The sequence below is a fragment of the Balaenoptera acutorostrata genome, chromosome 4, assembly GCF_949987535.1.
Source record: "Balaenoptera acutorostrata chromosome 4, mBalAcu1.1, whole genome shotgun sequence".
In the NCBI taxonomy this organism is placed as follows: domain Eukaryota; kingdom Metazoa; phylum Chordata; class Mammalia; order Artiodactyla; family Balaenopteridae; genus Balaenoptera; species Balaenoptera acutorostrata.
The window spans coordinates 83,776,278-83,792,012 of record NC_080067.1 but is presented as its reverse complement, the minus strand read 5'-3'; the positions used below and the strand labels follow the sequence as shown (position 1 = coordinate 83,792,012).

General features: G+C 38.8%; 1 protein-coding gene across 1 annotated transcript in view; it reads right to left on the bottom strand.

Annotated features, from left to right (window-relative positions):
- HCLS1 (hematopoietic cell-specific Lyn substrate 1) overlaps positions 1-15,735 on the bottom strand; it is a 31,508-nt gene that overhangs the window by 6,131 nt on the left and 9,642 nt on the right. Inside the window, exons 4-10 of the mRNA XM_007181853.2 lie at positions 14,352-14,481; positions 11,962-12,072; positions 9,310-9,364; positions 2,422-2,532; positions 1,708-1,763; positions 830-899; positions 15-226 (exon numbers count right to left, since the gene is read on the bottom strand). Of these exons, the coding sequence (XP_007181915.1) occupies positions 15-226; positions 830-899; positions 1,708-1,763; positions 2,422-2,532; positions 9,310-9,364; positions 11,962-12,072; positions 14,352-14,481 (745 nt within the window). The remainder of the gene's footprint in view (positions 1-14; positions 227-829; positions 900-1,707; positions 1,764-2,421; positions 2,533-9,309; positions 9,365-11,961; positions 12,073-14,351; positions 14,482-15,735) is intronic.

Here is a 15,735-nt window from a genome sequence, read left to right as displayed (position 1 = left end):
GGCCAAACACTTACCTCTGAGGAGATTTTCTTGGGCAATGGGGCTGACACCACTGGCTCTTCCATAGTGGCCACTGGTGGCTTAGCCTCCTGGCTCATCTTTACCAAGGCCTTTCTCTCCTGTTGCTGCCTGGCTATCTGTTGTGCCTTCTCCTCTTCCTCCTGCTTCCTCTTTTCCTCAGCCATGGATTCAAATTTTGCCTTCAGCCCACGGGCGCCACTGGAAGCTGCAGACACAGGCAAGAAAAATTAGGGTTGTCTTGGGTTGGAGGTAGGGGAGTGGCACTGGAATGAAGAAGAGGAACCAGTTAAATATCCAAAGAAGAGCAGGTAGAGAGGGGACTCATGGAAAGGGAGGTAAAGAGGTATCAATGAAGGAACAAGGGGATTATAGGAGGATAAGGTAACCCTGATGCCTAGATTTCCATACAGCCAGGCCATGTGATCTCAGACTCTTGCCCTTTTTAAATCATAAGGCTTGTTCTCCTAACCTGCATCTTCCCTGTCCACATTTCTTAAATCTGTATGCCCTCTGGCCATCATCTACCCTCTATCCCCCATCCAAAGCTCCTTTCTCTATGTGTTCTTCCCAAATGGCTCCCTCCCTTCCTCCCTCTGTTCTCTGCTTACAGTTTCTTCACCAGTGTCACTCAGATATCCACTTAACCTAGTTTTCTCTAGGAGAGGGAATCTGGGAATATGAGGGTAGGGGTCAAATCTACCTCAGCTAATCTAGGTAGGTAAAGGCTTGGAATAGGTAGTCTAGGAAGAAAAAAGAACGAGAAGGGAGAAGAGGTTGAAGAGCACAGAGAAAGGGAATTAAAACTCACCAGCCTCTATGGGTGTTGTCTTCTTATAAGCTGTGGTTGGGGCCTCCATTTCATTGAAACCAACAGCACTCTGCAGGAAAGAGAACAGTATGTGTAGTGGTGGGGAGGGGGAAGGGAGTGGTAATAATCCAGAAGGCAGTATCAGTGATTGGGTCACTATAGGAGGTCTCCTTAACCTTTTGATGCTCTATAGTTAGACAGGGTATTCAAATAGTGTTGTTTTGTGGCAGAGGGAGGGGTAAAGAAGTTCTAGACTGGTGGGATTAGCTCTCCTTTTAAAAAGCTCAGTGTTCCTGGAATCTCACATCTCTAAGTCCAGTTGCCTGGAATGCAGGAGGGTCTCAGGCCAGTACATGAAGAGGTGTAGGGGAAGACTGAATGGAGTGGGAAGAAATTATTGATTGAGTTAATCAATGCCAAGCAATCAATGAAATTTCGAATACCTTTCCCTGGAGTTTTTCTGTTTCTCTGTCTCTCTCTGGCTCCCTTCACTCTCCTTAGTTAAAGCTCAGGCTTCTGGGACTTCCCTGGTGGTCCAATGGGTCAGACTCCATGCTCCCAATGCAGGGGGCCCAGGTTTCGATCCCTGGTTGGGGAACTAGATCCTGCACGCATGCTGCAACTAAGAGTCCGCGTGCCGCAACTAAGACCCGGCACGGCCAAAATAAATAAATATTTAAAAAAAAAAAAAAAAAAAAGCTCAGGCTTCAGAAGACATGCCCCTTAGATGCTGAGGGCAGTCAATGGGGGAGAGCAGGACACCAAGAGGACAGTGCAGGGCACCTAGCTTTGCCCATCCTTTTTCCAGCTTTGCCTCTCACTCTTCTCCATGTACTTCAGGGAACCATTCTCAAGACACTGGTGTTCTGGTGCTTTACCTTATCCACTCGGTCCTTTTGGATGCCATACTGACCACCAAAGCCCTTGGCATAATCTGCAGGATGGAAAGATCTGAGAGTCATAAGAGGAGTTAAAATGCTAGAAATGTATGGGAAGAGGGAGTGGGAGCAGTGAGAAGGAAGACCAGAAGATAGGAATGAGGAAAAGAGAAAGATCAATGAGAAAGTGTGAAAATCAGAGGATAGAGAGAGGCATGGGTGGGAAAAGATGAAAAAGGATGGGGAGAAAAACACTTGAGAGAGAATGGAGGGATGAGAGATGGGAAGAGAGAAACAAAAAGAAAGAAGTGACAGAAAAGGGGAAAATATAAGGGAAGAAACAGGAAAAATTGAAGAGCGCCCCCCAGCCATCCCCTATGTGTCCCAGGGAAGAAGGCCTTCTCTCTGTGAAGCAGAGGGGCCTCTAAGACTCACAGCCAAATCACCCTCTTGCCATCACCCGGCCTGTCCGTCTTCATCCCTTTCTCAGTGACCCCTTCTCTTTGGTCACCCTCCTCTGTCCTGCTCCTTAGCTTGCTGTTTTCCCCTCCACCCCTGTTGGTCTCCTCCCACCTACCCCCATATACGTACACTTACTCTTCATCCCACCACTTTCTGCATACCTGCCCCTCATATTCTGGGTCCTCAGCCTTCAGGGACAGAAGGAGGGCTCCATGTACCCTGTGACCTCCCTCCTCTCCAATCCCAACTTACCTCTTTGGGATTCGTGTTTCTCTGTCTCTCCCTTGTAGTCATATCCCAGAGCTGCCTTGTCCCGTTTGTCCTCCTCTATCCCATAACGGCCACCGAAGCCACGAGAGTAATCTATGGTGGAAGGAGCAGTCGTGAGAGCTCACTCTCAGCCCATGGGGAAGTGCTGTGGGAGAGAGGAGTCAGGAGGGATGGGTGCAGGGTGATAGGGGCCCAGGAAGAGAGCGGGGCTTGAATACTGGGAAATGAAAGAGAAATGTTGTTCTAAGCAACTTTTGTAAGCTTTAAACAATGTTCACTCTTTTCCTCTCCTCCCTTACTTCCATTCCAAGATGAGAAGATCATTTGAATTTTCTCTCTTCTTCAAGGAAGGAGAAAGTATAGAGAATGTAAGGAGAGACTTCCAGAAAAAAAGAGAGATGCATATGAAATATATGCCTTTCCCTAATCCTATATAAACACTTAGCAACGTCAGAAAGATAGAGCAATCTCTTTTTTTTTTTTAAATAGTGAATCTCAAAAGAAAAGAAGAAAAAAATTCCCAGCTCCAGAAACAAACAGATGAATCAAAACAGTTGATATGATGGTAATTATGAGCTGACATAGAAAACCCAAGCTGTTTTAAGTCCCAAATTTAGTGCCTAGGGATTAGGATCTAGGGTCTGGGGTTCTACTTTCTATAAGAACAGGTGGCTGGAGAGCAGGGAGTAAGGTTCTGCCCACTCCTATAAAAGAATTCTAGAAAAAGTCTACTCACCTGTCCAGGGAAATAGTGAGAGGAATTGTAGTTTTTTTTAGCATTTGGAGAAGGAAATTTTACCTATGGGACTTGGAAACTCCAAGCCTACACCTGAAGGTGTGGGATACAAATACCCAGTTTCATACTACTTATATTATACAGAAATTCTAAGCTGAGAAATTAATTGAATACTGATGTAGGAAAATATATACCACAGAAGGATGGCATGAATATGAGACAAAATGGACCCCAAGACAAAATGCATTATAAAAGATAAGAGAGACATAACTCAATGATAAGAGTACAATTTGTCATTCATCAGGAATATATATACTGGTATAAACCTATTATCAGAATCAAAACTCATGAAGCAAAGCAGAAAGAGAAATAGACAAATCTATGATCATAGTTGAAAATTTTAACACTCTTTTCTCATTATTTAATAGAAAATTTAGACAAAAAGAATCTAAAATTATAGAAGGCCCAAACAACATTATCAAGACCTAAGTGACATTTACAGAATATTGCACCCCCAAACTGCATAATACACATTTTTTTCCATGCACATATAACATTCACCAAGATAGACCACATGCTTGTCCTTATAAAAAGTTTCAATACATTTCAAAAGATTGGAATATGAGATAACATATCCTCTGATCACAATAGAATTAAATTAGAAGTTAATAACAATAAAATTAGAAAATTTCCCCAGTACCTGAAAAATAAGCAACACACTTCTAAATAACTCATGGGTCAGAGAAGAAATGAAAAGGAAAATTAGAAAATGTTTTGAACTGAATGAAAATTAAAATACGCATGACATTGTGGAATGTAGCAAAAACAGTGTTTAGAGGGAAATATATAGTTTTAAGAGCCCATACAGTAAACAAAGGTTTAAAATCAATTATCTAAGTTTCTACCTTAAGAAGCTACAGAAAGAACAAACTAAACCCACATTAAAATGAAAGAAAAAATAGTGAAGATGAGAGCAGAATTCAATAAAATTTTAAAAACAAGTAAACAATAGAGAAAATGAGCAAAGCCAAAAGATACTTCTTTGAAATTAATAAAAAATAATACTGATGAATCTCTAGCAAAAATAATTAAAAAGAGAAAAAACACAAATTAACAATATCAGAAGTGAAAGTGAACATATCACTACAGATCTTACAGAGGTTAAAAAGAAAATAAGGGAATACTATAAATGAAGTTATGCCAATATATTTGAAAATATAGATAAAAATGGAAAAATTCCTTGAAAAGCACACTATACCATAACTGACTTAAGAAAAAAATCAGAAGACTGAATAGACCTGTATCTATTTAAGAAATTGAATTCATAATAGAAAACAAAAATCATAAAGAAAACATGATCTATTACTATTAAAACCCCTAGAACTCAGACAGAAATAAAGGCAAAGTTTCTCTGATGGGAAACTTCTCAACCCAGGGCACATAAAACTCTCATAAAACAAATATCCCTTTCCCCCCACTGAAATAAATTTGCAAACAAAAATTACAAACCATCAAAAAAATAAATAACCATGAGGGAAAACAGATTAACTGAACAGAAGAATTAGCACCCCCAAGAACTGCAAATAATATAACAATGTGAAAGAAATTATAAAATGAATACTTTAAAAATAATTAAAGAGTTAAAGAAGGGTGAAAAACATAGTGAAAGCAATAGGGCATTATGGAAAAGGAATCAGCAGATTTTCAATAGAATCAAAGGGAACTTTCACAAATGAAAATACATGAAATAAAGTTAAAAAATTTAGTGGACAGCTTAAATGATAATTAAATACAGCTGAAGGGAGAGTTAGAGAACTTAACATAGATCCAAGGGAATTACCCAGAATACAACACAGGGAGATGAAGAGATGGAGATAGAGAAGAGAAATTAAGAGACATCAAGAACACAACTTATCAAAAATTTTTGGATTCAGTGAAAGCAGTGCATAAGGAAAAGCAATGCAAATATTAGAAAAGAAAAAAGACCTAAAATCAACAATTTAAGTGTCCACCTTAGGAAACTGGAAAAAGAAGAACAAATTTAATCCAAAGTAAGCAGAAAAAAGAAATAAGAATTGAAGCAACAAAATCAATGGAATTAAAAACAAGAAGCCTATAGAGAAAATCAAGGAAAGCTAAAGCTGATTCTTTGAAAAGATCAATAAAATAGATAAGCCTCTAGTCAGGCTAACAAAGAAAAAAAGAGAGAACATAAATTATTATAATATCAGAAATGAAAGAGGCTACATTTCAACAGATTCCAAGGAAATTAAAAGGATAATAAAATAATACTATGAACAACTTTATGCCCACAAATTTGATGACCTAGATGAAATGGACCAGTTCCTTGAAAGACACAACTGCCAAAACTTACACAAAAAGAAGCAGATGACCTGAAAGGCCTATATCTACTAAAGAAATTGAATCAATAATTAATAATCTTCCAAAACAGGAAGCACCAGGCCCATATGGGTTCACTGGTGAATTCCACCAAATATTTAAGGGAGAAATTATACCAGTCCTCTGCACACTCTTTCAGAGGATAAAAGCACAGGGAATACTTCACAACTGTTCTATAAAGTCAGCATTACTCTAATACCCAAACCAGACAAAGACATTACAATAAAAGAAAACTAGAGACCAGTATTTCTCATGAACACAGATTCAAAAATCCTCCACAAAATATTAACAAATCAAATCCAACAATGTATAAAAATAATTATCTACCATGACCAAGTGGGATTTATCCTAAGTATGCAATGCTGGTTCAACATTTGAAAATAAATTAGCATAATCCATCACATCAACAAGAAAAAAAGAAAAATCACATGATCATATCAATAGATGCAGAAAAAGCATTTGACAAAATCCAACACAATTCACAATAAAAATTCTCAGTAAACTAGAAATAGAGGGGAAATTTCTCAACTTGATAAAGACTATCCACAAAAACTCTACAGCTAGTATCATACTTAATGGTTATAAAGTTAAAGCCTTCCCACTAAGATCAGGTACAAGGCAACTATGGCCTGTCTCATCACTCCTTTTGAACATTGTACTTGAAGTCTTTGCTAATGCAATAATGCAAGAAAAGATGAAGTATGTAGACTAGAAAAGAAGATACACAACTGTCTTGGTTCACAGATGACATGACTGTCTATGTAGAAAATCCAAAAGAATTGACAGACTCCTGAAACTAATAAGCAATTATGGCAAGGTTGCAGGATACAAGGTTAACATACAACAGTCAATTGCTTTCCTATATACAAGCAACAAATAAGTGGATTTTGAAATTAAAAGCACAATATCATTTACATTACTACCCCAACAAAGAAATGCTTAGGTATAAACTTAAAATATGTATAAGATCTATATGAGGAAAACTATGAAATTCTGATGAACAAAATCAAAGAAAACTAAGTGAACGGAGAGATATTCCACGTTCATGGATAGGAAGACTCAATGTTGTCAAGACGTCAGTTCTTCCCAACTTGATCCATAGACTCAGTGCAACCCCAATCAAAACCCCAGCAAGTTATTTTTTGGATCAACAGTTTCTAAAGTTTATATGAAGAAGCAAAAGACCCAGAATAGCCAACACAATATTGAAGGAGAACAAAGTTAGAAGACTGACACTACCAGACTTTAAGACTTACTATGAAGCTAAAGTAATGAAGACAGTGTGGTAGAGGTGAAAAAATAGACAAATAAATCAGCGGAACAGAACAGAGAGCCCAGAAATAGACCTCCATAATTATAGTTAACTGATGCTTGCCAAAGGAGCAAAGGTAACACGATGAAGAGAAGATAGTCTTTTCAACAAATGGTGCTGGAACAAGTGGACATCCACAGATTAAAAAAACAATGAATCTAGACACATGCATTACAAAAATTCTCTTTTCACAAAAATTAAATCAAAATGGATCATAGACCTAAATGTAAAATGCAAAACTATAAAACTCCTAGAAGATAATATAGGAGAAAACCTAGATGACCTTTGGTATGGTGATGCCTTTTTAGATATAACACCAAAGACACAACACATGACAGAAATAATTGATAAGCTGGATTTCACTAAAATTTTAAAAACTTTTGCTCTGTGAAAGACAATGTCAAGCAAAGGAGAAGACAAGCCTTACACTGGGAGAAAGTCTTTGCAAAAGGCACATGTCATAAAGGACTGTTACCCTAAATATACAAAGAATTCTTAAAACTCAACAATAAGAAAACAAGCAACCCAACTTTTTAAATAGGCCAAATATATTAATAGATGCCTTGCCAAAGAAGATATACAGATAGCAAATAAGCATATGAAAAGATGCTCTACATCATATATCATCAGGGAAATGCAAATTAAAACAATAATATAACACTACACACCAATTAGAATGGCCAAAATCCAGACTACTCACAACACCAAATGCTGGTGAGGATGTGGAGCAACAGGAACTGTCATACATTGTTGGTGGGAATGCAAAATGGTGCAGCCACTTTGAGTGACAGTTTGGCAGTTTCTGACAAAACTTAACATACTCTTACCACAGGATCCAGCAATTGCACTCCTTGGTATTTACCCAAAGGAGTTGAAAATGTAGGTCCACACAAAAACCTGCACACAGATGTTTATAGCAGCTTTATTCATAATCGCCCAAACTTGGAAGCAACCACTATGTTCTTCAGTAGGTGAGCGGATAAATAAACTGGGGTACATCAAGACAAAGGAATAATATTCAGCAAAAAGAAATGAGTTATCAAGCTATGAAAAGACATAGAGGAAACTTAAATGCATATTACTAAGTGAAAGAAGCCAATCTGGAAAGGCTACATGGTATATGATTCCAACCATACAATATCTTGTAAAACGCAAAACTGTAGAGACAATGGACTTTGGCTGACTTTAATGTGTTAGTGTAGAATCATCCTTGGTAAAAAAATTAAAAAAAAAAGAAAAAAGAAAAAATGTATATATACACACACACACCATTCTGGTCAGTGATGTTGATAATGGGGGAGGCTATGCATGCATGGGTGCAGGACTGTACCTTCCTCTCAATTTTGTCATAAATCTAAAAAGCTCTGAAAACATAAAGTCTTTTTTATAAGAGAGAGAGAGATGGAGAAGAGAATAAAAAGTTCTAATACATTACATCTGAGTTCCAGAAGAAAGAATAAAAGAGAAGAGAGGAGAGACACTATCTAAAGAGAAAACGCCTGAGAACTTTTCATATTGAAAGTTAATTCTCAGGTTGAAGAGGAGCAATAAGTCTCATGTAGAATAATAAAAATAGATCCAACACCTAGGTATAGCCTGATGATATTTCAGGATATCAGAGACAAAAAGAAAAATTTTCATGAGACAAAACAAAAACAGAGAGACAAGACATGTTACGTACAAAGGAATGATGATTAGACTAACCCAAGAGAAATGCCAGAGATGATGGAATAGTATCTTCAACACGATGAAGGGAAAATAACAATGAAGAATGGAGCAAAATAAATTTTTTTTTGAGACAAAGCCTGGGAGTTCTCTCATAGACTCTCACTGAAAGAATTACCAAAGGATATACTCTAGCAAGAAGGAATAGAAGAAGCAAGGAGGAAACAATGAAATATTATAAACAATGATGAGCTAGTAAACTGGTAAATATGTTGGTCAATTTAAATAAGCCTTCACCTAGTAATAATAATGATTAATTTTTGTAGGGTTTAAAATCAAACACATGTAATCGATATACTAAACAATTGTTCAGTTGGTACAAAGACTGTAGAATGTAGAAGAAATGTAATTAAATTATTCTTCATTTCCTGTGTTACTCAGGAAGAAAGAGTGATTAATTTTAAACTTAAGCCGCAGATGCACATTAAAACTTAGGAATAACTTCCTAAAATAAAGGAGTATAATATCCTATTTTTGATCCATTAGAGGGCAAATGGGACTAAAGAAAACTTGATCAAGCTCATAGAAAGCAATATAGGAGAAAAAAAGAAGCAAGTACATGCTTGGATTTAAAAATAAAATAAAATAGCAGGGAACTGGGCCATGGAACTAAAGGGTGTCGATGATGGCTGCTGGGAGTTGAAGTCTGAGCAGTCTGGGCAGTCAGGTTGCTAAGGCTGAAGTGCAGGGTCCTTGCCTTTCTGAGATGTGTGTTTTTCCACTTCTCCTTTGTAATCAAAGCCAACAGCTGACTACAGAGAAAAGGAGAGAGAATCGATTAGAGTCAGAGATGAACATTTTCTCCCTCTCTCACTTACCCTTACACCTATAGCTCAGCCCAGGGGTTAGTTATAGGGGCTCAGAGCTGAGTATGGGGGTTCAATGTAGAAACAGACAGTACCCTGACAGGCTGGTATAAAGGCAGTGTGCTACAAACCAATGACCATGGGCCCTGGACACAGATAGCTCTAGATCCAAACCCCAACCCCACCTTTCCTATTTGTAGTTGTGTAACTTTAGGTATGTCCTTTAATATTACTGAGCCTCAGCCTCTATTTTTTGTTTTGTTTTTCTTTTGGCCACACGGAGGCATGTGGGATCTTAATTTCCTGACCAGGGATGGAACCCGTGCCCCCGCTGCAGTGGAAGTGCAGAGTCTTAACCACTGGACCGCCAGGGAAGTCCCCCTTGGGCCCTTTAAATATGAAATGAAAATAGGTATGCCTGCCTTATTAACCTCAACTGTAAAATGATTCCAACTTATTTGGCATATTGTGAGGACTAAATGGGGCAAGATACATAAAGTGTGGGCACTCAGTAAATTAGTGTTTTTCTTCCTAAATCTCATGAAACTAAAATGAGATAATAGCTAGAAAACTGCCTTGTAAACTATAAAGCAGCACTGTGCACATGTAAGAGATATCATCCTATACTGACTGATTATACTATGCCTCTTCTCTTTCTTTACACAACAGTGGAAACCCAGAGATGTAGATTTTGGTGGGATGAGAGGCAACCAGGAGAATCTGGATCCTAGCTGCTTTGGGACTGGATATATTGGCAAATATCTAACCTAGCTATGTCCCCATATGGCTCAGTAATAGGTCCCTAAGCAAGTCTAGATTTTGCATTTTAAAAGTTATTAGTATGGGACTTCCCTGGTGGTGCAGTGGTTAAGAATCCACCTGCCAATGCAGGGGACACAGGTTCAAGCCATGGTCCGGGAAGATCCCACATGCTGCGGAGCAACTAAGCCCGTGGGCCACAACTACTGAGGCTGTGCTCTAGAGCCCAAGAGCCACAACTACTGAGCCCTCGTGCCACAGCTACTGAAGCCCATGCGCCTAGAGCCCATGCTCTGCAACAAGAGAAGCCACTGCAATGAGAAGCCTGCACACCACAACAAAGAGTAGGCCCCGCTCGCCGCAACTAGAGAAAGCCCATGCGCAGCAACAAAGACCCAACGCAGCCAAAAATAAATAAGTAAAATAAATAAATTTATAAAAAAAAGTTATTAGTATGTATTGTTACTTGATTTACAAGACACACTGATTGTTAAGGTGATTTGGTTTGTGGCTGGTGAGGCAGGAGTTGAAAGAAAGAACAGTGAAAGATTAGGCAAAGGCAGGAGGTGAGCCAAGAAGGAAGAGAAACTTCACCCTGATTAGAGAACATTACATGCTCCACATTCCATTGCTGCTTTTAAAAATTATCCTCTGTGCTTTTCCCTTACCTTACAGTATGTTTTGAACTTTTCTGTTTTTTTTACCCCTACAATTCAAATAACACTCTAACACTTAGCTTTAAGGATTCAGGCCCACTTATTAACAGCTGCAGGTTAAACAAACAAACAAACAAAATCTCAGCTAGCTGTGAAGGAGATGTTCCCTCTGTGTGCTGCTGCCGGGCAGGGACACTACTCTGCCTCATAAAGAATGAGCTCAAAGAATCCGATCTACTAAGGTGTGAAAATGAGAACATGAATGAGTTATCAATCGTACTCCCCGGACCACTCTATCATCTGTAATCATGCTGTCCTTTTTCTTTTTCTCTCTTTAAAACTATCACTCCTTTTTTGTACAAAGGAGTCTGTAAAACACCTGGACTTCAAGGAGTTAGTACTAAGTCCTGTGAAAAGTAACCTTCACCTTCTAAAAACACTGCAACCTTAATTAGTTGTTTTACTTGATTATTTGCTACCATTGTAATAATATTTCAGCTGATATGTCTGTTTTCCTGAAAGGCATAACTATTTATAAGGCTTTCATATTAGACCAAAGGAGGAGCTTTGGAATTTCCTCTTCTCTCTTCATGAGTACAGGTATGATAAAACCAATGGCTTAACATAGCACAGGGAGATCAGCTCGGTGTTTTGTGACCACCTAGAGGGGTGGGTAGGGAGGGTGGGAGGGAGATGCAAGAGGGAGGGGATATGGGGATATATGTATACGTATAGCTGATTCACTTTGTTATAAAGCAGAAACTAACACACCATTGTAAAGCAATTATACCCCAATAAAGATGTTTAAAAAATAAACAAACAAATAAATAAATAAATAAATAAAATGCAGGAAAAAAACAAAACAAAACAATGGCTTAGGGATTCCTTATTCAGAGTTTGAGAGTCTTTGTCTCTTTTAAATGAACACCTTTCAGGTCAGCATGTGGCCTCCAACAGCGGCACCAAAGAACTTGCTGAGGGAGGTGTGGGAGCCATCCTCATGATGGACCCTCCTTGAGGCCACTGTCCCATCTTTCCACAGGAGAAGCATAGACCTACATTCAAGGTGATTGTTGGTAGTCCCACATGATCTGAGTTGGGTGGCACAGGGAGAGAGTTGTCACTTACCTTGTCTGCCCTGTCCTTCTCAACTCCGTATTTGCCCCCAAAGCCTCTGGCAGCATCAGTCTGAGAAGAGTGCTTCTCCACCTCAGCAACATACTCATGGCCCACAGCGCTCTGAGAAAAATCAAGATCAGAATGAGTGAGAAGATAAAAATGACCATGAAAAAATAAAATGATCAGAGATAGGATGGGATGTAAGAATACAAGAAATTCCATTCTAGGTCACACTGATAATCTCTGACAGAGTGCTGAGGAATGTGTGATGGGAGAGCAAGATGACTTTTTCTGGAACCTTGCACATCCTAACTCTTCTTTAATACCACTAGGAGCCCATCATTTAGGAAAATCCCATAGGATGGGTTGGGAACCAGAAGGATAGAGACTACATAGACAGGGCAGTGTTTAAACCACTGCTTAAAAAGAGGGTGAAACAAGGGCTTTGTGCATCAAAATAGAAATGAGGGTAGTTACTGGGGAGACACCTAAGGGGACTGACTAGATGCCATAGCCCAGATTGAATATTTAACACAGCCAGGTGCTTTTGTTCTGGATCTTTGTTCCTACACAACCATCAAAGTTCAGAAGTGCAGCCTGAGCCCTGATATTAACAGTGATTGACTCTTTATACCAAAGGGGGCTGGTAGACAACACCGTGAGTAGTCCAAGATGGCATATAATTTAACTGTTTTTTACTCCCCTCCACTTTTTTCACCATCTACCATTTTCTACTTGGTTTTGAAAGGTATGTCTCTTTTAATATTTGGATATGGATGCTTTAATAATCTTGGAATTGAATAATACTTCAAACCAAATAGTGATACCTTGCAGAGTCTCAACTAAGAAGAAATTAGAAAGTTTCTTCTTCCTCCTGTATTTCCGATTCCATGTTGGGATAAATATTAATACAGAGATTGATGTGAAGCACTGCCCTATATGAGCTCCTGGGAGCTCATTTTGCAGTGTTTTTGGGTCTGTGTAGGTCAACTTTGTTTGCTGAATTCAAGAATGAATGACCGGGGGCTTCCCTGGTGGCGCAGTGGTTGAGAGTCCGCCTGCCAATGCAGGGGACACAGGTTCGAGCCCTGGTCTGGGAGGATCCCACATGCCGCGGAGCAACTGGGCCCGTGAGCCACAACTACTGAGCCTGCGTGTCTGGAGCCTGTGCTCCGCAACAAGAGAGGCCGTGACAGTGAGAGGCCCGCACACCGCGATGAGGAGTGGCCCCCGCTTGCCGCAGCTGGAGAGGGCCCTCGCACGGAGGCGAAGACCCAACACAGCCAAAAATAAATAAGTAAAATTAAAAAAAAAAAAAAAAAAAAAAGAATGAATGACTGCTTATCTATTTTACTCTTTCCTAGGAATTCTGTGGGAGAATACAATGCCTACTTTGCACTTTACACAATGACAAAAGGGTGAACTAACAGCTTTCATTAAATTGCTTTTTCTCCTTGGAGATTAAATTTTTTTTCTTATAAGAATATATCTCTATCTTTTTTAAAAATAAATTTATTTATTATTTATTTATTTATTTTTGGCTGCATTGGGTCTTTGTTGCTGCGTGCGGGCTTTTTCTAGTTGTGTCAAGTGGGGGCTACTCTTTGTTGTGGTGCACAGGCTTCTCATTGCAGTGGCTTCTCTTGTTGCAGAGCATGGGCTCTAGGTGCGCAGGCTTCAGTAGTTGTGGCACGCAGGCTCAGTAGTTGTGGCGCACGGGCTTAGTTGCTCCTCAGCATGTGGGATCTTCCCCGACCAGGATCGAACCCGTGTCCCCTGCATTGGCAGGCGGATTCTTAACCACTGCACCACCAGGGAAGTCCTATATCTTTATCTTTGAGGTTAGGAAAGTCAATGGAAAAATACGATTCAACATACAGGCTTTCTTTTTATCATACTTTCATAGTATCTAATGGATAAAGGAAAAATAATAATATATTTGAGGACATCTAATAGATAAAGTCACATAAATATTTTTCACATCTATGTGCAAATCATATTAAGTGATGTATAAAATATGTACAAAAAGAACACTAAATATACAGTAAAGAAAACAGTAAGAGAAGTTGCAGCAGAGATATAATACACATCCATTTAAAAGCAGTAAATGATTTTAAAACATATTTTCCCCTTCTCTATGTGTGTGTCCTTAGTCTAGGAGTTACAGTGTGGCTGGGTCTACACTAGGCCAGCCCTTCTAAATTCTTGGCTCCCATTTTCCATCATCTATATTTTATGTGTTGAAATCAGGGGAAAAATGACACAAATAATATGTGGACATTCTCTATTAAAACCCAAATGAATATTTTACTTTTGAATAAGTTTTAAACCATAAAACCAACAAATGAATCAATTCATTTATTTACTTTTTTAAAGCAAATATCCCCCTTTCAACTCACCTTGTCCATTCGGTCTCTTTCCACCCCAAACCGACCTCCGTAGCCGTGGGATGCTTTGGGCCCTGATTCCATCTCCTTCTTCTTGAGAACATTATGCTCCTCTGACACTTTGTTCCTCAGCTGGTGAATGCTGGAAGTAACCACATCACAGAGACTCGTCTAGCACAGAGATGTCAACGAACCCTCCTTTGCAGAAAAATTGAAATCTTGCAGTGTGTTCTGTTCATTTTTAGCAATAGCCCCCAAAGTATACCTGTGTTGGGTCTGGGAGTAGGAGGTTAGTGTGGTCTGCATATATAGCCTGATATAAACTCTCCATAAGCCAATAGTATTTCTTCTAGTCTGTTATTTTGCTCACTAAATAACCCTCTGATATTTAGTCTCATGTTCCTAAATATTAGAGGACAGTGTTACCTATATTCTAGCAACCGAAAAGTTATTTTCCTCTCTGAATGGATTTGTTGTTTAACAATTCGGTACTCTACCTCAAGAAGCACAAAGATATTAATCATATACCCTTTACCCACACATTCTAGTCCTAGAAGTCTACCCCAAGGAAATAGTTTTAAATATGGCAAAGCTTAATGTCTAATGATATTCACTGAAACATTGTATTTAATAGCAAGAACCAAGAAACAATTTATATGGAAAAGATGGGGAATAGTTAAGTAAATTGCAATATTACTTTTCAACGGCACATGAGGAAGTCATTAAAAATGATGATTATGAAAAATGCAGCATTGGGAAATTTATCTATACATTAAGTATTTTGTGTCTCTTCTTGTCAAAAATGAATGCCCTTCACACTGTCCCTATATCTAATTCCTGAGAGAACTAAAAACTAAAAAAGGCTCACTAATAAAATTCACTCTCATCACTAATTGTTGCAAAACTTTAAGGCTCAAATAACCTTGATTTGGGACACTTCTGTCCTTAAGAGAACGTAACACCAAAAGGAGGCATTCTCTTTCTTACTTCACTTTCATCTCTACCATGTGGGTAGAGAATACCTCTGTGTATTTGTTTTGGCTGAAGATAAGAAGTGACAGCTCAGCACCAGAACCAACACCAGCACCAATAAGTGACAATCAGGACTGATACTTGGACACATATAAGGACCACCGGGGATTCTGAGAAACATTTGGGCAAGAGAACCCTAAACAAAAAATTTGACTTCCTGCAGCAAGAAATGGAGGTTTAGGAAACTGAGATAGTGATGTTCCTGGGACTTCACTAGCTCAGAAAAACCAGATATATTGGTTACAGGTAGAATGGCCATCTCACAGCCGAAAGTCTCCTCTTTCATGGAAGAATAGATCCATCTTGTGGCCTTGTAGTATAAGCCCAACAGAGGTCTTTTTTAAAAGCCTTCTCAGCTTTAGTC